General features: G+C 53.3%; 2 protein-coding genes across 2 annotated transcripts; both read left to right on the forward strand.

The window, feature by feature from the left end:
- On the forward strand, positions 1-13,392 carry Kctd2 (potassium channel tetramerization domain containing 2). The gene is made up of 6 exons (XM_048365478.1): positions 1-355; positions 2,719-2,827; positions 4,454-4,545; positions 7,621-7,716; positions 9,450-9,575; positions 11,016-13,392. Exons 1-6 carry the CDS (start codon positions 17-19, stop codon positions 11,043-11,045), a joined length of 792 nt encoding a protein of 263 aa, XP_048221435.1. The 5' UTR covers positions 1-16; the 3' UTR covers positions 11,046-13,392.
- Positions 12,406-22,810, forward strand: LOC125366303 (E3 ubiquitin/ISG15 ligase TRIM25-like). Its single transcript, XM_048366889.1, has 8 exons — positions 12,406-12,434; positions 12,741-12,859; positions 16,542-17,212; positions 18,261-18,356; positions 18,525-18,758; positions 20,612-20,774; positions 20,968-21,030; positions 22,153-22,810. The coding sequence occupies exons 1-8, from the start codon at positions 12,406-12,408 to the stop codon at positions 22,710-22,712; spliced, it is 1,935 nt and encodes a 644-aa protein (XP_048222846.1). The 3' UTR covers positions 22,713-22,810.
- Positions 22,811-23,661: the final 851 nt, after the last annotated feature.

A 23,661-nucleotide genomic window follows, 5' to 3' on the forward strand; every position in this document is an offset into this window, starting at 1 on the left:
GTGGCGGCGGCCCAAGATGGCGGAGCTGCAGCTGGACCCGGCGATGGCGGGGCTGGGAGGGGGCGGCGGGAGCGGGGCGGGCGACGGGAGCGGCCCAGGCCGCGGACCCCCCAGCCCTCGCCCGGCGGGCCCCACGCCCCGCGGGCACAGCCGCCTGCCCGCGGCCACCGCGCAGCCCCTGGAGCCGGGGCCGGGGCCCCCCGAGCGGGCCGGGGGCGGCGGCGCGGCCCGCTGGGTCCGGCTGAACGTGGGCGGCACCTACTTCGTGACCACCCGACAGACCCTGGGCCGGGAGCCCAAGTCCTTCCTCTGCCGCCTCTGCTGTCAGGAGGACCCGGAGCTGGACTCGGACAAGGTGCGCCCCGCCCTCGGGCGCGCCCCCGGCCCGGCCCGGCCGACCCCCTCCTCCCTCCCCGGGCGGCCCGCGGCCCCCCCTCCGCGCCCCCTCCACCAACCCCCCCCCCCGCCGGCCTCGGAGCCCAGGCCCTCCCCACCTCCCCTCTCCTCAGGCGCACCCCCCTCCCTCCCCCCCCCCGCCGGCTTCCCGCCCGACTCCTCCCCGCCCTCCCCATCCACGCCTCTCCCCCGAATTCTCGGGCTCGCCGCCCCAGCTTTTCAGACCTGCATGAGGAAATTTCCCCCTTGGCCTTTTTCTTCAGCCCCTCACTACCGGGACCAGATGCATCCCGAACTGGGTCAGGGGGAGCCAAGGCATCTTGGTTGCTTTCGCTCAGTCTTCCTCTTGGACCCCTGTGCAAAGTTCAGTTAAAGCCCGAGTCAGATTACGGCCGAAAGCACCCAGCTTTCCCCAAGCTCTGGTCCCGGGACGTGTAGGTGGTAGCAGTCGGTGTTTGGGTCTGTATTTGAGATCACACGCGTCCCTAGGAAAAAGGTTACATTCGTCGTGCACACACATAAGGTGACCTGCCAAGACCCGGGGAAAATGAAGATCCGAGAACGCTATGGAGCGAGATGTATGGCTGATGACCAAAGGATTAAAAGGAGAAAAGACACTTAAGCCATTTACAGCTTGAATTTATTTTCCACTTATTCAGGTTCATCCTTAGTTCTCAACTTAAAGGCACTGACCACATCTTTATCTTATATCCTAGAATAGCACCTCGATGGTTATTGCCTTACAACAGAGCCAGGGCTGCATAAACATTTGTCAGTTTTACATATTCCTCTCTTGAGAGATGGTATCAAAGCCAGGTGCTGGTGGTGCACACCCGTAATCCTAGCTAGTCAGGAGCTGAGATTTGAGCATCAAGGCTTTGAAGCCAAATGGAGCAGAAATGTCTGTGAGATTCTTTTATCCACCTAACCGTCAGAAAGCTGAAAGTAGGGGCTGGGAATGTAGCCTAGTGGTAAAGTGCTTGCCTTGCATACATGAAGGCTTGGATTCGATTCCTCAGCACCACATATATTAGAAAAAGCCAGAAGTGGCACTGTGGCTCAAGTGGTAGCGTGCTAGCCTTAAGCAAAATGAAGCCAGGGACAGTGCTCAGGCCCTGAGTCCAAGCCCCCAGGAGTGGCAAAAAAAAAAAAAAAAAAGCTGAAAGTAGAGGTGTGGTTCCAGTGGTAGAGCACTACTAGCCTTGAGCACAAAAGCACCAGGATAGAGTTCAAATCCTGAGTTTAAGCCCCAGGACACACACACACACACACACACACACACACGCACATATACACACACATGCACACATACAGATTGTTGATACAGGAATTATTTTTGTATACTCTAGTTTCTCCTTATGGCTCCATAAGCCAGTTTCTTCGTGTTCTTTTTGCTGTAAAGATGAGTAGGATTAAAGCTGCTCAGAGCCAAGTCCTGGCAGTACCACACTTCCTCTGGGCACAGAGCTAGGGTGTGTAAGATTACAGCTGGCAGTGCAGACTCTCACTGGCCTTGAACTCGGAGGATTGCCAACTGAACAGAGGTTTTCTTAGAATTAGGAATGAGGCCCAGGGGCAATGGAAAAAGATTATCTGAAGCACAGATTTAAAACACACAGCTGTGACATTTTCTACCTTCTCAGAGCCTGTATCCAGCGATCACAAAAATGTTGGTGATTGTCCAAGCAAAGATTGTAGAAATCCAAGCCAGTAAATAATCTGGATATGACTATGCATTTGACACCTGACCTGAAGTGATCTTAAAGCACAAGATGCAGAAAGCTACCTTTTGGCAAGAGTTTGCACATTTGTGCAATAAAACTTACCTTGTGGGGAGTGGCCGTGAGTTCTCGTGCCCGTATTGAGCCTTAAACTCAGTCCTGGGCACTATCAGCTTTTCCACTCAAGGCTAGAGCTCTACCACTGGAGCCACACTTCACTTTGAGCTTTTTGGTGGCTAATTAGAGATAAGAGTTTCACAGACTTTCATGCCTGGGCTGGCTTCAAACTTTGAGCCTCACATATCTGCATCTTGAGTAGCTAGACTTGCAGGCGTGAGCCACCCGCACACAACTTTAGTGTTTTGTTTTGGTTTTTCTTTTTTGAGACAGAGTCTCACTATGTAGCTCCGACTGGAGCTACACACTGGAGAATGAATTAGGTCAACTAACTCTGTCTTCCTGCTTCAGTCTCCCTAAGTGCTGGCATTTATAGTCTTGAACCACCATATCAGGCTTAACAAAAACTTTTAGTTAGGGGAATGAATTGCCTCGGAGCACTGACAAAGACAAGAACAGTGACATCCTTGTGCTTGGTTGACAGGACGAGACTGGAGCATATCTGATTGACAGAGACCCTACCTACTTTGGTCCTATCCTAAACTACCTCCGTCACGGGAAACTCATCATTACTAAGGAGTTGGCAGAAGAAGGTAAGAACCATTTGCACTGGGCATTTTCAAAATTCAGGTCAATTAAAGCTATTACATAGATGAGTTTCATTTGAAGTTCTATAGGCTCTTATGCAGGTGGGTCATACAGGTTTATGACAATGAGCACAAAGCTGCCAGTTACCTAGGCTTGTCTCTAGAGAAATATGTTGAAGAAAGACCCACTGGGCCTACTCAGCTTCCTCAGTGAGATGATCAGTAGCCCAGCTTTGCAGATAGCTTTAGGAGTTTCCTCCAAACCTGCACCATTGCCGCCATCTTTACTTACATCTGTTTCTGTACCGGTGGTGAATGGCTGTCGCCTGAAGTACTACTCTGACATTTGGTTATTTATGTTTTCAATTATAGTTTGAATCTGCAGCTGAAAAAAGTAAAAAAAGATAAAGACTTGGCCTCATTTCTTTTTAAGACTCTGGTCCCATGCTTTCCTGTACATTTTTGCAGCTGACCTAATTCATTCTCCAGGACATTGTATTACTGGTTTGTAGGGTGTTTAGGCTGTAAGTGGGTCTGGTCCTCTTTCTGAAGGCTTGGCTAGGTGTCCCTGGAGGCCTTCAGTTGAAAGCTAAGGTCTTCCCTTAAATCCAGGACACTCTGAGCGGTCCCTCTAAGCAAGAAAGCTTGCAATGGCTGTCCTCGTTAGTGAAATAAACAACTCTGTTTCAGCTGGTAAAGGAATTGCTCTCAGTCTGGCTCTCTCTTTAAAAAAAAAGCTCAGCCTGCTATAATTCTAGCTACTGGAGAAGGGAGGTTTGGAGGATTTCAGTTTGAGCCCAGAGAGATAGAAAACATTGTGGGTTTTTTTTTGTTTGTTTGTGTTTGGGGTCGGTCATGGGGCTTGAATTCTGGGCCTCTGTGCTGCCCCTGAACTCTTCAGCTCAAGGCTGGCACTCTACCACTTTCAGCCGTTGTGCCACTTCCAGTTTTCTGGTGGTTAGTTGGAGGTAAAAGTCTCATGGACTTTCCTGCCCAGGCTAGCTTTGAACTGTGATCCTCAGCCCTCAATATCCTGAGTAGCTAGGATTACAGGTGTGAGCCACCAACGCCTGGCAATAATGACCTATTTGTGGCAATATTTTTCCTGGTACAAGATCATTCATCCCATGATTGGCCCATATCAGGCCTTTTAGTTTATTTAGCATGAGAATCTTTCCGTGATTTATTGCCTCTAAGTTATTTGCCTATGTTTTGTTGATGGACCAACCTAGTGCCTTGTATGTATTAGGCAAGCACTACCCTGAGCTACATCTCTAGCCCTGATTGCCTTTTAAAATTGCTGAAATTATAAGTATCCTATTAAATTCAGTCCATATAACTCTGCATCCATACATGTGTCTGCCAGTCCTTTTTAGGGCAAACTAGATAAAAATTGCAAGCTCAGGAGGGTGTCCAGTGTGGCCAGCTCCAGGAACCAAGTGGCATATGGAAAGGGTACCCGCAGCTCATGGGCCTGAGCCAGGAGACCGTGAGCAGAGTAGAGCAGCCCAAACCCTGTGCTCAGGGAGAGACTAGTTGTGTGCTTGAAATGCACAGCTTTTAGCCATCTTCTTCCTGCTCTTCCCCTGGGGAAGTCACGTGTGTCTCACTGCAGTCTGGTCCTTGTTCTAGGTGTTCTGGAAGAAGCCGAGTTTTACAATATCGCATCTCTCGTGCGTCTGGTCAAGGAGAGAATACGTGACAATGAGAACAGAACTTCCCAGGTAAGGTGTTTTGCACTGCTAAGGGGAAAACATCTCCAGTGCCTCTGCCGGTCTGTCTGGGTAGGATTTGAAAAGGATGCCTTTCCCCTCAGATCTGGATGTCAGTCCACTGGACAGATGGAACGTTGTCAGACAGAATTGTTTAGAGCTAGAAAACGAAGGAGAAATAACAGAAAGTGGAGGATCCCTGTGTCCCTCAGGGCGCAGTGCAGCGCAGAGGGAAGAGCAGGGTTGCTGGGCCCTGAGCGCCAGGCCTGTCCTCCCTGAGCGAGCATCTCCTTCCACACAGAGCCCCTGGGCCGCCCTTTGTGGAGAGGAGCCTTTAGCCTGTGATCACGTGACATTCATCTCCCATGAGCCTCCAGTCACCGGCTGTGATTTGTGCTGCCGAAAAAGTAATACCGGGCTTCTTTTCTGTTATGATGTGTGGATTTTTGTATTAATTCAGTGGCTATCGTAACAGAAATGAAACAGTTTCCCACCTATGTTGAGATAGAGTGATGATGATAGGATGAGATAATAGGATGGACTTGGCTTATTTCACATGTCATTCAGTCTGTATTTGAATTGCCACCATAGTATCAACTGCCGAACACTTTTTTTTTTAATTATTCTTTTGGTGCCAGTCTTGGGGCTTGAACTTCTGAGTTCAAGGTGCTAGCTGAAGGCTAGCGCTCTACCACTTGAGCCACAGCTCCTCCACCTTCTTGGTGATTAATTAGAGAACAGAGGGCTGGGAATATGGCCTAGTGGTAAAAGTGCTCCCCTCGAATACATGAAGCCCTGAGTTCGATTCCTCAGCAACACATATATAGAAAAAAGCCGGAAGTGGCACTGTAGCTCAAGTGGCAGAGTGCTAGCCTTGAGCAAAAAGAAGCCAGGGACAGTGCTCAGGCCTGGCAACAAAAACAAAACAAATAAACAAATTAGAGAACAGAGTCTCACAGACTTTTCTGCTGTGATTCTCAGATCTCAGCCTCCTGATTATCTAGTCACTGGTGTCTGGCACACTTTTTTTTTTTTAAGAGAACTAGAGTGAACTAAGAGCCTCATACTCTGCCACTTGAGCCACACCACACTAAAAACCTGATGTTCAGGGGCTATGAACCTGGCTCAATGGTAGAGTGCTTGCCTAGCATTCATGAAGCACCACGTAAACACAAAAAGCTGGAAGTGCACTGTGGCTCAAGTGGTAGAGTGCTCGCCTTGAGCAAAAAAGGAAGCCAGGGACAGTGCTCAGGCCGAGTTCAAGCCCCAGGACTCGCAAAAAAATCCAGTGTTCATAGATGTTATGTGCTGATGTGTGCATTACCGTCTGGAAACATGAGGAGGGTCACCAGGGTCTATGTCCATGGCATATTTTACTGCTGTAGACCTTTAATGCTTTCGACATTTTGGAAATCTAGCTTACATCTCAATTTTCCATTCTCAAAACCTAGATTGCTTCGTAAAAATTTTGGTGTTACCATGAATTACATAATTTTAAACTATTCAAATCATGGAGCCTGAATGTTGTACATTCTTTGCCATCAGTTAATTCCTTGAGATCATTATTATAAGGTTACTATTTGATCACAGCAATTCACTTAATTAGTTCTCTAGGTTCTGAAGGCTCATGGAATAAGACCCAGTTGGAAGCTTTTTTGTTCTAGGAATGTCAAGACCTTTTTGATGTTAATTGATCTTTCCATCTGTCTTCTTCATTGAGTGAAATGCTGGGGAATGGATTTGATTTTGGTCAAAGGACCTCTTTCCTCTCGTCATTGGGCATTCTAAGATGAAGTTGGCTCTGCGTGGATTTTCATACTTTGCTTCCTTTGACTTGACTGAAATTGCTCAAAGCCCAAGATGTAGGGGTCAGAACCCATCCTGATTGTAATGGTTGTTCATCTCTTAGTGCTTGCCATCATTCCAGCTACTTTGCTGTCTTCATTAATACCTTCTGCAAGTGCTTTTCTTTTTTCTTTTTTGCCAATCCTGGAGCTTGGACTCAGGGCCTGAGCACTGTCCCTGGCTTCTTTTTGCTCAAGGCTAGCACTCTGCCACTTGAGCCACAGCGCCACTTCTGGCCATTTTCTGTATAGGTGGTGGTGCTGGGGAATTGAACCTAGGGCCTCTTGCCACTAGGCGATATCCCCAGCCCTGCAAGTGCTTTTTTTTCTGTGTTTGTTTTTTTTTCTCAGATGTCATAGGTCATTGTAATGTTTTAAATTTTGTAATATAACTTTTGGTTCTTTCTCAAGTGTGTGGTAGAACCACCAAAACCTTCAGAGGATTTGTCCCTTTATTTTTTTTAGGCTTTTTGAGACAAAGTTTGCCTTTAAGTAGTTGTACAAAGGGGTATCAATTCAACAAGTCAACAAGTTTATAAGTACAGTGCATCTTGATCAAGTCCTTTTTTTAAAGTAAGACTAGGTTTCACTATGTAGCTAGAGTTGGCCTTAAACTTGAATCCTCTTGCCTCAGTCTCCTGAGTGCTGAGATTACAGGCAGCTATCACCACTCCTACCAACACGCTCTTATTAGGAAACTCCAGAGGTTTGAAGAGCTCTACTTAGAATGAGACCAAAACCTAGTATTTATATTTTAATATACCATACTTCTGTAACAGGAATGCTAATGTTTAACCCCGAAGCACTCTGAGGTAGCATTAGCAGAGGTAAAAATATCTTGGAATATTGTACATGGTATGTTTCCTTGCTGATTAATTTAACATATTGATAAGTTATTCCTATTGCCACTCATATCAGTGTAGATAAAAATCAATATATGGTATACACATTAACATATAAATCAGATATAAACCACTTCAGAAAACAATGTGACTTTTTTGTGCAAATTGTTTGGGGAAATGATGAAATCTGAGTTTGTTAGCATGATTGCTCATATGTAATCCATCCTTCCAAAGTTCAGGAGTAAGTTGCCCACTGCTCTCTGTCCTGGGCCCTTGGCTGAGTGCCGCGGGGAAGCCACAGTGCTGTTTGTGAAGGAGGCAGCGGGCGGGTGGGCAGAGAACCCAAGCGCGGGCAGCCGGAAATGATTGTGTCCTCCTCTCGGTCTGTGTGCTTGTCGCAGGGCCCCGTGAAACACGTGTACCGGGTCCTGCAGTGTCAGGAAGAGGAGCTCACACAGATGGTCTCCACCATGTCTGACGGCTGGAAATTTGAGCAGGTAAACTTCTCAAAGAGCAGCCACCCCAGCCAGGCCCGCACCTTGGGGAGGAGAGGACACCGCTCCACGGTCACCAGCCAGTCAGTCCCCTGGGAGGGGTGGGAAGAGAGAGCCGCGGATGTGCACCCCTCGCCCTGTGGCATGAGACAGCGGGGAAGGGGAAGCTCGCATCTGGAGCCCCGGGAGCCAGGGAGCTGGGCTGGGCTGCTGCTCCTTCCCACAGGTAGATTCCTTTCAAAAGTGCTTTGTTGACATATTCCAGAACGAGTCCCTGAAGAAGACAGACTGGACCGTAGGCCCCCGGGGAGAGCGTTTGGGTTTGATGTGTACACCAGCCACCTTAACCCTATTCTGGGAAGACCAGCGGGCGACCCCTCCCAGCATTCTCTCCAGGCCCAAACCAAGCCGCCGAGTCCGGGCTTTGCCCTTTCCTTCCACTAGGTGGCAGGCTGGTTCCTCTTCTGTTGCCTTCAAAGTTACAGGAAGCCGGAGTGGCTAGAGGGAATCCACTTATTTTTCATGGATTGTGCCAAATGCCGTGTAGAGCTGAAGAGGCCAGCCGAACTGTCACTGCAAACTCACCTTCAAGGATGAAAACTGGAGTGTGTGGGATTACTGTGAGGTTACAGTTCACATGCAGCCAGTGCTGGACTGTTCCTCGCCCTCCGGCTGAGGCAGTCCTGCCCCCGTGCCAGCAAAACATTGTCCAGAGTAGAACATCCGTCCTCCCCTCCCCCCCCCCCGCCCGAAGCATTTCCCCTGATACAGCCTTACACAAAGAATAGGCTGAGAATGGGCATGCTGGCCTCCGGTGAGCTGGTGAGGCGCATGCGCTGCCACTGTGCCGCACCCCAGCTCTGACGTTGTTTTCCCCTGTGGAGGACCGTGCCTTTGACATGGAAGAGGTGGAGCATGGGGGTCGGTGAGGTGCCCCCCCACCCAGTCACACCTGAGGGCCCCCCAGTCATACAGTGGGGGCTGAGGACACCCCCAGCCATACAGTGGGGGGTGAGATGCCCTCCCAGTCAGATGGAGGGGCGAGGGCCCCCTCTCTAGTCATACCCCTGGAGTCTTCCAACTTGAGGCCTTGCCTGCCTGTGAGGAAGGCCTTCTCTCGGGCTCAGCTTCTCCCTCTGCGTGTGTTTCTTACTTAGAACTCAATTCTGAATTCAGTTCTCCAAGAGAGTTAAAAGTGCCAGCAGCATGCACCGTTTGGTAGCTGGTGGGTGATTCACATAGAACCTTCCCGGTCCCTTGTCTCAGACTCTGCTCTCAGATGAGCCGTCTGTGTGCTGGCTGAAGCAGGTGTCCGTGCTCATCGCAGACGTTGTACTTCCGCTCCCACCTGGGGGGCGCGCGGCGCGTGCCCCGCGTGCTACCGCCTGGTGATTTCAAGCATGCGCTGCCGCTGTGCTGCACCCCAGCCACAGGCTTCCCAGAACAGGGTTAAGGTGGCTGGTGTACACATCAAACCCAAACGCTCTCCCCGGGGGCCTACGGTCCAGTCTGTCTTCTTCAGGGACTGGTTCTGGAATATGTCAGCAAAACACTTTTGAAAGTGACTTGCTGCTTGGGGAAGGAGCAAGGGTGGGCCTCAGGCTTTCTTCTTAGGGAAGCCTCACTCTTAGGGCCCTGATGAACCGTGGAGGTCCAGTCAGGACACGTGTGATTTTTGAGGTGCTTGAGTGTTTGAAGACCCCTTTTTACATGGTGCCATCTCCTTCTTTTGCCAGCTAATCAGCATCGGCTCCTCCTATAACTATGGAAACGAAGACCAGGCGGAATTCCTCTGTGTCGTCTCCAGAGAACTAAATAATTCTACCAACGGCATTGTCATAGAGCCAAGTGAAAAGGCAAAGGTAAGAAACAGAGCCAGGCATGGTGGCACACTCATGAGGAGCAACAGTTCAGGGCCAGCCTGGGCCCCCTAGTCCTTACCTCAGGGGGAACAAAAGACACACAAGCGTTTGCCCAGGTTGTTTGTGTTCAGAGCTGCTCCTCTGCCCTCCCCTGCAGCCCGCCGTGTGCTTCCCTCCCGTGCCAGGGCGCAGGGAACAGCCAGGGGTTTGCCAGGGCCATTCCCCGGCCTCTGTCAAATCAGAGCAAAGAAAGGCTCCGTCCAGAGAGAAGGGAAACATAGCGTCTTTGTTCTTTTCACATCCTTGTTGAAATTGTCTTAGGCTGTCACCCTCTCCTCCACTGTGTCCCACACACGCTTCTGAACGATCCTGAGTGGGGACCTTGGCCTGGTCCTGCAGCGTGGGAAAGCAGGTCCAACAGTGCCCAAACCTCAGGCCCTGCTGTGTTTAGCAAGCAGGCCTTCTGCAGTCAGGTGCAGCAGGGGCCCCGAGCGCTTGCCATGCCGCCTGGGCTGACCAGGGCCACCTGCTCGCAGACACCAGGGGAAGCAGCTTGGTAGCGCCATCTTTTTGTTCAAATCTTTTTTTTTTTTTTTTGCCAGTCCTGGGGCTTGAACTCAGGGCCTGAGCACTGTCCCTGGCTTCTTTTTGCTCAAGGCTAGCACTCTGCCACGTGAGCCACAGCGCCACTTTCGGCTTTTTCTGTTTTTGTGGTGCTGAGGAATTGAACCCAGGGCTTCATGCATGCTAGATGAGCTCTCTATCAGTAAGCCATATTCTCAGCCCCTGTTCAAATCATTTTTATGGCTAATTTCTTTTTTAATATTTATTAGCAGTACTGACTGGCATTTGAATACAGGGCCTCACACTTGCCAGCCCTTTTTGCATTGTTTTTCCTTTTGTTTTTTATTGTTTGCATGCTGGCTCTGTCCCACAACTGGGGCTTGAACTCAGGACCTTGTGCTGTTCGTCGGCTTCTTCCACTCAAAGCTGGTGCTTTACCTCTTGAGCCACACCTCTACTTCAGCTTTGCTTATTTTCAGGATAACAGCCTTGCTCTATGCCCGGGCCAGCCTGGTCTGTGATCCTCCTATTTGTACTTTTGAGGTTCACTAGAATGACAAGTGCACACTTCTGTGCCCAGCCATGGATTGAGAGGGGATCTCATTCACTTTTTGCCAAACTGGTCTCCCACCAGGATTCTCCCAGTCTACCCCTCCCAAGTATGTTGGATCACAGGCTTGAGCCACAGGCTTCATGATGATTTCTAACTAAATTCCACTAAAATGAGCAAATCTGCTATGATTTCAATCTTTGAAGCACTTCCTCTTTTTCACTGGTATGGGGAGGGAACCAGCACCTGGCTGTGCTGCCAAGCTGTGCCCTCCACTCGTGTGTCTCTTCCTTCCCTCAGCCTTCTCCCTCATCTTCCACTTCCAGATTCTTCAGGAGAGGGGGTCTCGGATGTAAACTAAGAGTCGCAAATTCCAGAATCCTGAAGGGAAAGAGCGATCTAGCAGAGCAGTTCTGTGACATGAAATCTTACACCTGTACAGTAACCGAGCTACTGCGAAGCAAAGCGGAGCCTGGTCCCTGGTGGAGAAGTGTTCCGGTCGGAACCAAAGGATTCCCCACCCTGCCGAAGGCAAATGCACCTCTGGCCGCAGATGAGCTTTCCAGAAACCTGCTTTTGTTTTCTTAGCCAACGTATGACAGACCTTTACAACAGCAGCTGGGCTGGGTCCCCAGCTGGAGCCTTTTGGGGATCTGAAGAAGGTGAAGGCCAGCTCCTTGGAAATGGCCTAGAAACCAAGGAAGCTGGAGCAGGGGAAGGAGCGTCGTCCTGGGCGGAGCCGGGCCTCTGGTGTACGGCTGGAATAGGGGCAGCCCCTTCGGACCATTCTCCCCTCGCTCAGGCACCCACAGAAGGGTGTGGGAGATGTAGAGCTCTAGCTTCCGTGTGCCAAACTGAGGTGTGGGGGAGAGGATAGAGTTGCTAGAAGACCCACTCTCCTTGAAAGAGACCCTCCAAAGCAGGGGAGGATGAAGCGCCTGCGTGGGGGTGCGAGTGCGGGCTGCTGCTCCCCCAGGAGGCTGCGGAGCGTGTCCCTGGCCGCTGGGTCCTACATGGCCCGCCTGCTCCCAAGGGGAGGTTGGAGGTGGTGGCATCCTGAACCATGTCAGGCAGACCAAGGATCCAGGCAGTGGGCCCAGCTGCTTCCTACCCCTGTTGACCATCTTCCATCATCAGTTTTGTGAACTGGACCAGAAATAGGGCCTTACGGACCGGACCGATGTGGCGTGGCGTGTGGAAATTGCCAAATGTGTCCTCTTGTAGCTAAAAGTTGTGTTTGGTGATCATCCCCGAAAATGCCCTGGCTGAAGGGCAGCGCTGTGTCTCCTCATTTCCACCCTGGCCCAACCAGCCCTGGCGGCTGTGCCCTGCCTGGGGCTTCGCGGTGGGGGCTCCCTGGGGGCCCCTCTGACCAGTGAGCGTGCTGCACGCGGCTGGTGTGCGCGTCGCTGAGCTCCCGTGTCTTGGTGAGCAGGTGTGGAAGGCAGGGCCAGAGGCACTACCATCTCCCCCGGACAGCTCTGAGCCAGCTGGCACGCGTGTGGAGCAGGGGAGGGGCCGCAAGGAAGACCATCTGTGAAAGCCGGCTCTGGCCTGGCACTGCCTGGTGCCTCACCAGGGGCCCCGACACGACCGTCTGCTCTGCCGGAAGTGTTCTGAGCGCATGGCTGACCATGGCCAGCTGGGTTCACTTTTCTCACATTCTCACTCTGTCGTCCTTTCTGTGTGTCTGTAGAGTAACGTAGAGACGTGAGCATGTGTTTGCACCTGTGTGCCATCACAGTGTGAGTACAGGAGCATTTGTACAGGTCCAACATTAGAGGAGCTTCCTGCTGCGGGAATCCTAGTCATCTCTTCCCCAGGGTCACGGGCACCGGTCCAGGCCTGTCTTTCAGGAAAACAAGCTTGGGTGGAAGGAAGTAGAAATACAGGAAGCGTTGCTCTGTCCAGCCAGGACGGAGGATTTGGGGAAGAGAAGAGGTGAGGTCAGACTGACTGGGAAGAAGCACTTTGGGACTTTGCGCCCTCCTCTGCCTTTGTCCCTCCACTTTCCTGGAGCTGCCTAATGGCCACAAACCACCTGGCTCCAGCCAGGCCGGGGCCCCTGACCCCAACCCCAATTCTCCCACCAAGGTCAGCAAGAAGGAAAGGAGGCTGGAGGGCAGCCACCAACGGCCTCGCGGCTACGCCGTTACTGTAGTTCCACCTGGTACCGCTGACCGGCAAGCTGGTCTCTGGGAAACAAAATGCATCACTGGCACTCGTGGCCTCCGAGGTCTGGGCTTGGAGGGGACATGGGGTTTCTGACAGTATTTCGCCCTGGCCCATTGAGCCGTGCTGCTGGAAGCCTTCTTCCTAGTCTGGCAGATGGCTGCAGAGGGGTGCCTGCCCCCGGGACTGCCACGTGGGAGCATCTTTCCGCCTTTTTCTCTGCCCAAGCCTGGGCCTGGGCAATGCTGGCTGGGCCCTCTCTTGGGGTCACTGACTTGGCTGTGTGGGCCCAGCCTCCCCTAACGTGACATCATCTCCACACAGCCCATTGTGCAGTACTCTTGGGGGTCAGTCAAGTTGTGGGGGGGAGTAAGGCTGAAGGGACACCCACACCTTCCAACATGGCCTTTGACCCAGTCCTTTGGGACCATGCCTGTTACTCTTGGGTGCCCTTGTTACTGTTCATGTGTCTGAACAAAGTTTGAAATGCCGTGACTTTTTTTTGTCAATAAAGATATGAAACAAATATGAGTCCTGGACCTCGGGTATGTTTGTCACTGCTGGCTCCCAGCTGCGCTGTCCCTTTCCTGCTCATGTCCCAGGCTTGCGCCTGTCCTCAAGAGCGCCTCACAGCTGCTGCTGCGGAAATTGCTGCACATAGGCTGTCCTTCTTCCCCTTCGTTGAGTTTGAAAGGCTGAGGGACAGAAGGCAGGGCCAGATGGGCCATCCACAGAGAGCCAGGAGGAGCAGGAAAGAGGAGGGGCGACCGGGCCCTGTTTGCATGAAAGAATATGACTAAGAAGAACCACCCCAGCACTCGGGCAGAAGGAGGCACTCTTCTGATACCCTACAGTTAGCATTAAAATTAAGGAGCAAAACATTCTTTTAAAATGCCCATTTTTTCGGGGCGGGGGGAGACATGAGGGAGGGGACCACACTTCATAAAGAAGTGTACTCATTATTTAAGTAACCCCTCTGTACGTCACCTTTACAATGAAATGTGAAATCAAATGCCCGTTTTGCCCAATTGAGGTGAACTGCTAACAAACATGTATTTGAAAAGGAAGAACTTGGCTGGTGACTAAGCATTCTTGGCTGTGAAGGTGGAAAAGAATGCGACCAGCAGGAGCTTGAAGGCCTGGGTGCTCTGTCCTCCAGTGGCTCAGGCCTGACACCTGCATGCACCCCAGGGCTCGAGCGTGTGGGGGCGTCCCTGCAGCCAGGCGCTCCGCACAGCTAGATGTGCTGGTCCTGAAGTCCCAGGGCTGAGGCCAAGTCCTCTGGTAGACCAGAGAGCAGAGAGGCAGCCCGGAAGCTTTCATCACAGCGAGAGGAGCGCAGAATCCAAGCGGAATGGCAATGGAGGGACTGCTGAGCCTGGCAAGGCAGACCAGGGGGTGTACAGGGGTGCGAAGAGGAGGAGCTTCGAGTCCTAGGGGAGGACTAGCAAAATGGAATGGGCTTCTATGAGATAGTAGGTCGAGTCACAGGAGCCAGAGGGGAAGGGCTCCCTGAGGCTGTCTCTGAGAGAAGAGTCTGGTGGTGATCACTGTGACTACTTCTTTCCCTATTCCCGATAACACTCTCACAGCCCTAAGGCCTGATGGGAGAAAAGCAGTAACCACCAAGTTCTGAAATGTGAACCACATTTAGTCACGCCAACGGCCTCCTGAATTATTTTCACTCCCATGTGTGAGGTGAAGAAACCTGAACAAAATGGTAGGTGGTTTGCCCGGTGTCACATAGCTATTTGAGTGTGGATTAGTCCATTTGTTTTCTTAGGACTATAATAAAATGCTTGGGGCTGGGTCATATAGAGAAAAGCTTTATTGAACTCACAGTTTGGGAGGCTAATAGTGTGAAGAGTATACCACCAGCTCTGGTAAAGGCCTGTTGGCGGCCTCAACCCCTAGCAGCTGGCATGACCATGGGAGAATTCACATGGGGAGACAGGAAGTCACAAGTCAGGGTAAAGCCTCAGTACTCTTCAAAATTGTTAAGTGGTACTTAGGTTTGAACGCAAGACTAGAGAGCCATGCTCCTCCAAACAGGAAAATGCATCACAATCCAGCCATTGCCCACTTTTAAAGTAATATCTGAGAAACCACCAACTAAGAGGACACGGGATTGAAAACTCCACCTACAATCTAGGCCTCGGATGTGTAAATCATAGCCCAAAGAGTCACAAAATTCTACCATTTGAGCCACACTCTCGTTCCCTTTTTGCTTTATTTTTCAAGTATGGTCTTGGTTTCCGCCCCCCTCCCCTCCCCGCCTCCCCCCCAGGCCAACCTGGACTTTGATCTTCCTAGTTATGCCTCCCCCATAGCTGAAATGATAGGTGCACCCCACCACACCTAAGCTTATTGCGATGGGGGGGGGTCGATGTCTCCCTAACTTTTCATCCAGACTAAGTTTGACCCTTGATCCTCCTTATCTCTGCCTTCTGAGTAGCTGGGATCAAGAGGCACAAGCCACAGTGCCTAACTAGGAACCATCTTCCTTTAGATCAAGAAGGAGCCTCTGTTGTTCACCTCACAAGGGAAGAACCACGGTCCCGAAGGAATAAAGGAGATGCCATGATCCTGCTGTCACACAGTTGCCATTTTCCCCTCTAGTCAGGCATGAGAGGCCATAAAGTCAGCTGCACTGGCTCTGCCTTCGGTGGCTTCCTCACCGGCGGGCAGCACAACCGGCCTGTGCACCGCTGACATCACAACCTCAATGAGGGGGCCGGCTGCATTTGAATTGTGACCTCAGGGAGCAAACTGCAGTGGTCTTTAAGGAGAGGAGTCACCTTGCTAGGGAGACCACAGAACAGCAGCCCCAGGGAGAGGTGAGGAGGTACACAGCCTCCGCCCCCCCCCCCAGAAGCCCTGCTGCACTTGGGGTGGGGTTCAACAGGTGGATGGGGATCATCGAGGCCTCTGGTGCCTGATGATTCAGAGGTCTTTTTTTTTTCTTCCAGGCACAGGGTAGCGAAGTCTCTGGCTCTCCCTGACATGCAGAAGGTTTCGCGTAAGTTCTCGCGATCTTTCCCTCCAAGTGTCCAGAAATGCCTTCTTTCCTGCTCCATCATAATCTATATCTTTCTTCTTCCCTCCTTGCTTTCCTTCTTTCCCCCTTTCTTTCTCTCTTTTCTCTTTCTTTCTCTGTCTGCCTGCCTTTCTTTGTGTGTGTGTGTGTGTGTGTGTGTGTGTGTGTGTGTGCCAGTACTGGGGCTTGAACTCAGGGCTTGGGTGTTGGTTGTCCTTTAGCTTTTTCACTCAAGACTGGTGCTCTACCTCTTGAGCCACAGCTCTACTTCCAGCTTTTTGCTGGTTAATAATGAAAGATAAAGAGTCTCACGAACCTTCTTGCTTGGGCTGGCTTCAAACCTAGGTCCTCAGATCTCAGCCTCGCTGAGTAGCTAGGATTAGAGGTGTGAGCCCCACATACCCCATCCTACCTCCCTCATTCCAGCTATGATGATAGTGTGTGTGTGTGTGTGTGTGTGTGTGTGTGTGTGTGTGTGTGTGTGCTTTTCCTCTCTCTCACCCAGAAATGGGGCTGGGACAGGGAGAACGCAGCTCCCAGGGTACAGTCCCACGGAGGCACAGCCCTGGATGCCATGGCAGATGGACCGCACTGGCCTGCGAACCGGACATGGCTTCAGCCTAGCTTTGCTCTGTCTTTCCAGGGCCAGCCCAGGACCCGGTCCCAGGCCCTCAACTCCCCGCCCAACCTGCAACACCTCCCCGGGGGCAGGCCCTGACAAGCAACGGCAGCAACCTCCGGATGTTGGAAGACAAAGTCCTCTGTCCCATTTGCCTCGACGTGTTCTGCAACCCCGTCACGACGGCCTGCGGCCACAACTTCTGTATGAGCTGCCTCCAAAGTTTCTGGGATCACCAGGCCACCCTGGGCGAGGCCCACTGCTGCCCCCAGTGCAGGGAGAGCTTCCCCACCAGACCCCACCTCTGCAAGAATGCCATCCTGGGGGAGATGGTGGCCTGCTTCACCCAGGCCAAGGGCCAGGCGTCGGGGCCCCTGTGGAACCTGGCGGGCCCCTGGGACGTGCCCTGCGACTTCTGCTCCCCGCAGAAGCTGCGCTCCGTCAAGTCTTGCCTGCAGTGCATCGCCTCGCTGTGCGAGAAGCACCTGCGGAGCCACTTCGAGGACCAGGTGTTCCAGGACCACCAGCTGCTGGAGCCCGTGTGGGATCTCAAGACCCGCCTGTGCCGCAAGCACCGCAAGCTGCGCCGGCTGTACTGCCGCACGGAGGGCAGCTGCGTGTGCGGGGCCTGCCTGCTGGAGGAGCACAAGAACCACGACACGGCGCCCATGGAGGAGGAGCGCGCGCGCAAGGAGGTGGGGCGGGGCCTCCCGCGGCCAATCACGCTCGCGCGGGCGGGGCGGAGGCGGGCACCGCTAGGGCCGGCCACGGAGTAGGGATGATGAGGACGAGGATGACCCGAGTAGTGACGACTACAGGCGTGAGCCACCTGTGTCCAGCTTGTATTGCTTTTCGTCCTTCATTGTCATTCATTCGTTCGTCCTTCCTTTTTGTGCCAGGCCTGGGGCTTGAACTCGGGGCTTGAGCTCTGTTCTTGAGCTTCTTGGCTCTCAAGACTAGCTTTCTGTCACTTGAGCCACAACTCCATTCCGGCTTTTGTGGTGATTAGTTGGAGATTAAAAAAATAAATAAACTCACAGTTTCCTGCCCAGCCCGGCTTCTCATCCTGTTTGATCTCATGGATGACATCAGAGAAGCAGGTGTTGAACTGCATCTCAGCCTCCTGGGTGGGGAGGATTACGGGTGTGAGCCACGTATTGCTTTCTACAGCAAAACCCTTGGCATTTTAAATTTCGTAGCATCGCCACGGGTCAGTAGTCCATGGTACGGCAAGTCCCATCACTAAGCACATCACTGAGTGCAGCTGACAATTTTCACACTGGGTAGCAACAGTGCATGGTCAGGCACTTGCAAAAACACTCTTGCGTTCTGTATTGCCATGGCTGGAAGCGGTGGAGACCAGAGGCTTATGCAGAGGGACTTGGGGAGAGCAGCGATGCCCTGGTAAACCCAGGCAACCTGCATTGCTTGACTATGACTATCTCAAATTGTTGAACCATACACCCCTGGCCCCTTCCTGTGGCCTGAACCTGCTTCTTATGAATGCGGGGGGGGGGGGGGCGGGGAGGTCTCTCTCAGGGGTTGAGAGGCCAAAAAAAAAAAAAAAAAGCAGAGGAATGGACATGGGGTCCCTACTTTTCTGCTTTGGTCACATTCTTACGGAAGCCAAGCAGATGCAGGAAAAGAGGAATAGCTCATCCTGCCTCCCCGGCCCAGGGGATTCTCCGAACGCCCTCTCTGAGACAAAGCTCTCTCTTTTCCTCTGCCCCACCCCACCCACAGGTGGAAGTTCGGAAGGTCCAGGCTAATGTGGAGAACCAGATGTTGGTCATTGCCTCCGACAGCCAGAAGCACCAAGGGCGGGTAGCCTTTCTCACAGTAAGGTCCACCCATTCCCCACCCCAGACCCAGGCTGCCGTAGGCTCGAGGAGGGGCTGATGGAGGAGAGAGGGGCAGGTAGACAGACGAGATGCCGAGGCTGGCTCTGGCCTGGAACAGCAGGGAACGGGAGTGGAGCTCAGTGGTGACTCTCTGCGCCCACCCCAGAAGCTGGTCCAAACAGTGCGAGATGAGGTCAACTCCTGCTTCTCCGACATCATCCGTGAGATCAAACAGCTGCAGACGAAGGTCTTGGATTTTGTGGAGAAAGAGGAGGCTGTCGCCCTGGGGAAGCTGGACAGCTCCATTCAACAGAACCACAGCCGGCTCCAGAAGCTGGAAGGCAACAATATGTGGCTCCACACCCTGCTCGCCAACCGAACCGATGAGCAATTCCTCCAGGCAAGCCCTCGCTCTGCCCCAGGGCCCCAACACCCTCAGCTTCTCGCTGTCCTGTCGAGATCAGCCTTCCCTCTCTCCCGCCTCCCGCTCCATGGGACAAACAGGCACCCGGCAGGATCGATTTCTCTCCAGACTCCTGTAGGTGAGGGCTGGAAGTGAGGCCGGACAGTCTCTTGAGAGCTCTTTTCCTCCCCAGCCCTGGTCTGGTTGGTTCTGCAAATGGGAGATGCAGGTGGAGTATCAGACTGGCCAGAAGGTGGCAGCATTTTTTAATGGCTGCATATCTCCTAGCAGAGTCAGACCTTTCTTTCTTTTTGTGTGTGTATACTGGGGCTTGAACTCAAGGCCTTGTGCACTCTCACTTAAGGTTGGTGCTTGAGCCACAGCTCCGCTCTGGCCTTTTTGCTGGTCAAGTGGAGATAAGACTCTCATGGATTTGCCTGCCTAGGTTGGCTTCAAACCATGATTACAGCCATCGGTGCCTGGCTCAGACCTCCTTTAAGTTGCTCTCAACTCCCTGGGCAGATTTCTACAATGACTGCTTGCCTTATCTCTCACACACTAAAGGACACATTGGGGGGATAAAGCTGAGCGTCAGTGGCTCACATCCTAGCTACTCAGGAGGCTGAGATCTGATCACCTCCCAGAGTACTAGTACTCCCAGTACTAGAAAGCCAGCCTGGGCAGGAAAGTCTGTGAGACTCTCATCTCCAGTTAACCACCAGAAAACCGGAAGTGGGGCTGTGGCTAACATGGTAGAGCACTAGCCTTGAGCTGAAGAGCTCAGGGACAATGCTCAAGCCCAGAGTTCAAGCCCTACAACCCCTGACTGACAAAATAAATAAGATAAAATGGGGTATGTAGAGTATTGAATTTTCTGGGTGAGTGCTATACTACTCGAGTCACATCCCCAGTCCCCACAGGACTAATTTGGCAATGGTTTTTATTTCTTATTTTTGCCAGTCTTGGGATTTGGGGCTTCTTTTGCTCAAGGCTAGCACTCTGCCACTTGAGCCACAGCTCCACTTCCAGCTTTTTCTGTTTATGTGGTGTTGAGGAATTGAACCCAGGGCTTTATGCATGCTAGGTAAGCACTCTACCGCTAAGCCACATTCCCACTAGGACAGTGGTTTTTACTAAGCAATCAAAGGCTCCACTTAAATCTTCTATAACAATTATGCTCTAAGCCAAGCTGGTTGCAGAATCCTAATCCAAAATACCTAAGTAAGCTGGGTACAGGTGGTGGCTCATGGCTGTAATCCTAGCTGGTCAGGAGACTGAAAGTTGAGGATCAAGGTTCAGGATATCTGGGACAACCAAACCCCAAAAGATTCTTTTTCTCCAATGAACCAAACTGAAAAAAATCTGGACGTGGAGCTGTGGCTCAAGTGGTAGAGCACCAGCCTTGAGTGGAGAAGCCAAGGAAGAATGCAAAGCCTTGAGTTCAAGCCCCAGTACTAGGGGAAAATAAGCCCCAAAAATAACTAGAAAGAGAGGAGAAAGGAGCTGGAAGGTGGCTTAGTGGTAGAGAGCTTGCCTAGCATGCATGAAGCCCTGGGTTCGATTCCTCAGCACCACATACACAGAAAAAGCCAGAAGTGGCGCTGTGGCTCAAGTGGCAGAGTGCTGGCCTTGAGCAAAAAGGAAGCCAGGGACAGTGCTCAGGACCTGAGTTCAAGCCCCGGGACTGGCAAAGAGAGAGGAGAGAGATGTCCACATTTGAGATTGGGCAAGGTTTCTACCTGCTTATGCTCCTGAGTATGAAGGGGCCTCTGGCATCAGAGGACACCCTTGGCCAGGACACTGGCTAACGCTGGCACCATTCTTCCCCCTGCCCCCCCCCCGCACGCCAGGAGTTCCCCAGGCTGAAGTACCTCCCGGAGTGCTTAGAGCCCCTGGTGGGCACCAACTGTGAGGAGCCCCAGAGCTTCCTGCAGCTGCCAGGGACGCTGGCTGAGTTCCACACCCAGCTGATGGACATGGGGCTCAGCTTCCTCAACCAACTCCTGCAGAAGGGTCAGTGTCCCATGGCCGGTGGCCCACATCCCTGGGGTGGGACTGCCCCATGGGGGGGTGTGTGCCCGAGGAGCCCTGCCTGCCTGGGTACACCTTCCTCCGGTGACGCAGCCTCCAGGATGCCCATTCCTCTCTCCAGAAGGATGCTGGGCTGGTGAGGGAGTGCTCAGCAAAGTCCTCCCGTCTCCTCCAGGCATTAAGATGAAATCCTATGAAGTGTTGCCTCCCGCTGTGGACAGGAAAACGCTCCTCCAGTGTGAGTCTTCCGAATTAGGTGTGGCCTGGGGGGCGGGGGGGGGGGGGCCCACTGAGCACTCAGGAGGGCCTCCTGGGAAATGCCTGGTCTCCAGACTGGGGCACCTCAAAAGAACTTGGCTGAGCCTAGGACCCTCGTCAGGAGTGGCGGTAGACTGGGTACCATCCTACCCTAATCTGCCTCTGCTGTCTCTCTCTTTATTGCCTAGTGTTGTTTTCTGTCTTGGTCCAGACTTGGGTCTTGAACTCCGGGCCTGGGCACTATCCCTGAGCTTTCTGCTCAAGACTTAACACTTGAGCCGCAGCTCCATTTCAAGCTTTTTGGTGGTTAATTAGAAATGTCTCCTGGACTTTCCTGCCCCAGGGCTGCCTTTGACCTGTGGTCCTCAGATCTCAGCCTCCAGAGTAGCTAGAATTACAGGCGTGAGCCCCTGGTGCCTGGCTCTCTATCTCGTGTTGCGCGATGAGCTCTGTCATTAGCTGGGTGCGGGCTGACCTCCTTGGGGCTTTAGCCAAGCCAGCTTGGATGAGCTCTGATCATCAGCCCTAAGTTCTCCCATGAGCCTCTTCCGGGCTGCTTCTATGGCTTCTGTGAGACCTTGAAAGTTGGGGTTGTATTGTCTTTGCGGTCCCCTTCTGGGTCACCGCCTCTGGGGACCCTTCAATCTCCCTTAATCCCACCCGGCTTCCTCCTGAACAACAACAAAAAAAGTGGGGGCGGGGGAGACTCTGGGCACGGGTGGGACGGACATGTGCCTGTAATCATAGCTACCCAGGAGGCTGAGATCTGAGAATCCCAGTTCAAAGCCGGCCGGTGCAGAAAATCAGTGACACTCCAGAGAACAAAACCAAGTGAGAGTGCAAGGTCCTGAGTTCAAGTTCCAGTACTGACACCAAACAGGAGAGAAAGTTAGGTTTTGAGGGTGAGAGGTGGGGGGAAGTCCCTAGTCCCCAACCTCTTCCTTTAGGTGGAACAAACTGGACAAGGGACCAACACATCCTGTAGATCGTGTCCTCTAAAATTAGGGGGGCTTACCTCTCCCCCACATCTTCCCCGGGGTGGGGGGGGACACTGACCCTGGCTCAACCCCAGTTCCCTCCTCCGGCCCCGTTTACACCATAGGTTACTGCAACCTGAGCTTTGACCCCTCCTCGGCCAGCGAGGATCTGTTCTTGTTCAAGGAGACGCATTCGGTCCTGAACCTGGGCGTCGTGCTGGAGCCCTCGCCGCCCGGCAGCCCCATCCCCGGCTTCAAGCAGTGGCCGCAGGTGCTGTGCTCCCGCGGCCTGTCCGAAGGCCGCCACTACTGGGAGGCCGAGGTGTCCAACTCGTGGATGTGCCTGGGCGTCACCTACCGCCGCAGCCTGGCCCCCAGAGGCGGCCGCCCCTGCCACAGCATCTTCTACTTGCTCGGCCGCAACCCCTACTCGTGGTGCTTGGAGTGGGACTCGCTCAAGTTCTCCGTGTGGCACAACAACACGCAGACCGTGCTGCACGGCGCCTACCACCGCACGCTCGGCGTGGCCCTGGACTGCGCGGCCGGCTGCCTGTCCTTCTACGGCGTGGCCGGCGGGGTGAGCCTCCTCTACCACTTCCTCGCCTCCTTCTTGGAGCCCCTCTACCCCGCCGTCATGGTCAGCAGCGGGGCGTCCATCACGCTCAAGCAGCACCCCGAGGCCTAGTCACGTCCGCCCGCTTGCTCACAGGGCAGTCAATAAAGCAGGACTGGACGATGGACGGGCCGGTGGCCTCCAGAGGGGGAGGTTCCCGCTAGGAAGGCTCGGCCCCGCCGCCCACCCTCCCACCCCACCAGGCCTTAGGTTTCAGGCCTGTCCCTGTCACGCCAAGCTGGGGGTGGGGGGGGCTCGTCCCCTAAAACGGTAAGGCCTGGAGTCTGGGAATGGCTTGGACCAGCTGGTCCTCCCACCCCAGGGACAGACTGAGATGGGGGGGAGGGGGGCAGGGTGGAGTGGAGGTCAAGGAGGGGGGGGGGGACTGCAGGAGGGGAGGGAGGTCTTGTCTAAATTCTGGTTTCATCCAGGACTGAGGAGCCCGGGCTAATCTCAGGCCCGAGGACTGGGCTGAGACCCCGGGGGGCCCCAGCCAGCACCAGGGCTGCTGACCCCGCCCCCCCATCTCCCACCACCCGTGTTTCCATCCTAGCTGAGCGAACCCCTCCCCCGACAGGAAGCTCGGTCCCCATCCAGGCCTCTACCCAGCCAAGCGTGCTGTGCCCTGACTGGGGTCCCCGCCCCAGCACCCCAGTGGGAAAGGCCTCCACACATCCAGCCTCAGCCAGCCACCGCTCCTGCGGGTGCAAAACAAGGGCTCTCAGTAAAGTTAATAATCCACTCTGAAGAGGAATTATGCAAGTCGTGGGGGGAGACTGCCCCTAGGGCGAAGCAGTCCGCACCCACGCCACCCCGCACCCCGCAAAGTGTTCCGGAACTCTACCGCTTGGCCCAGCCTGTTTGGGGGAGAAAGGAGTGACTGTTTTCTCCTTGAGGGGTTCCGTTTGGGCGTGGACGGAGCAGGGCCTTGGGGTGTAGTGTGTGCTCCGGAATCTCCTGGAGAAGGAGGGGTGTATGCAGGCTCCTTTGGTTCTTCAGAGCCAGCCTGGCTGCGGCCTCA

The sequence above is a fragment of the Perognathus longimembris genome, chromosome 17 (assembly GCF_023159225.1).
Source record: "Perognathus longimembris pacificus isolate PPM17 chromosome 17, ASM2315922v1, whole genome shotgun sequence".
Lineage (NCBI taxonomy): Eukaryota > Metazoa > Chordata > Mammalia > Rodentia > Heteromyidae > Perognathus > Perognathus longimembris.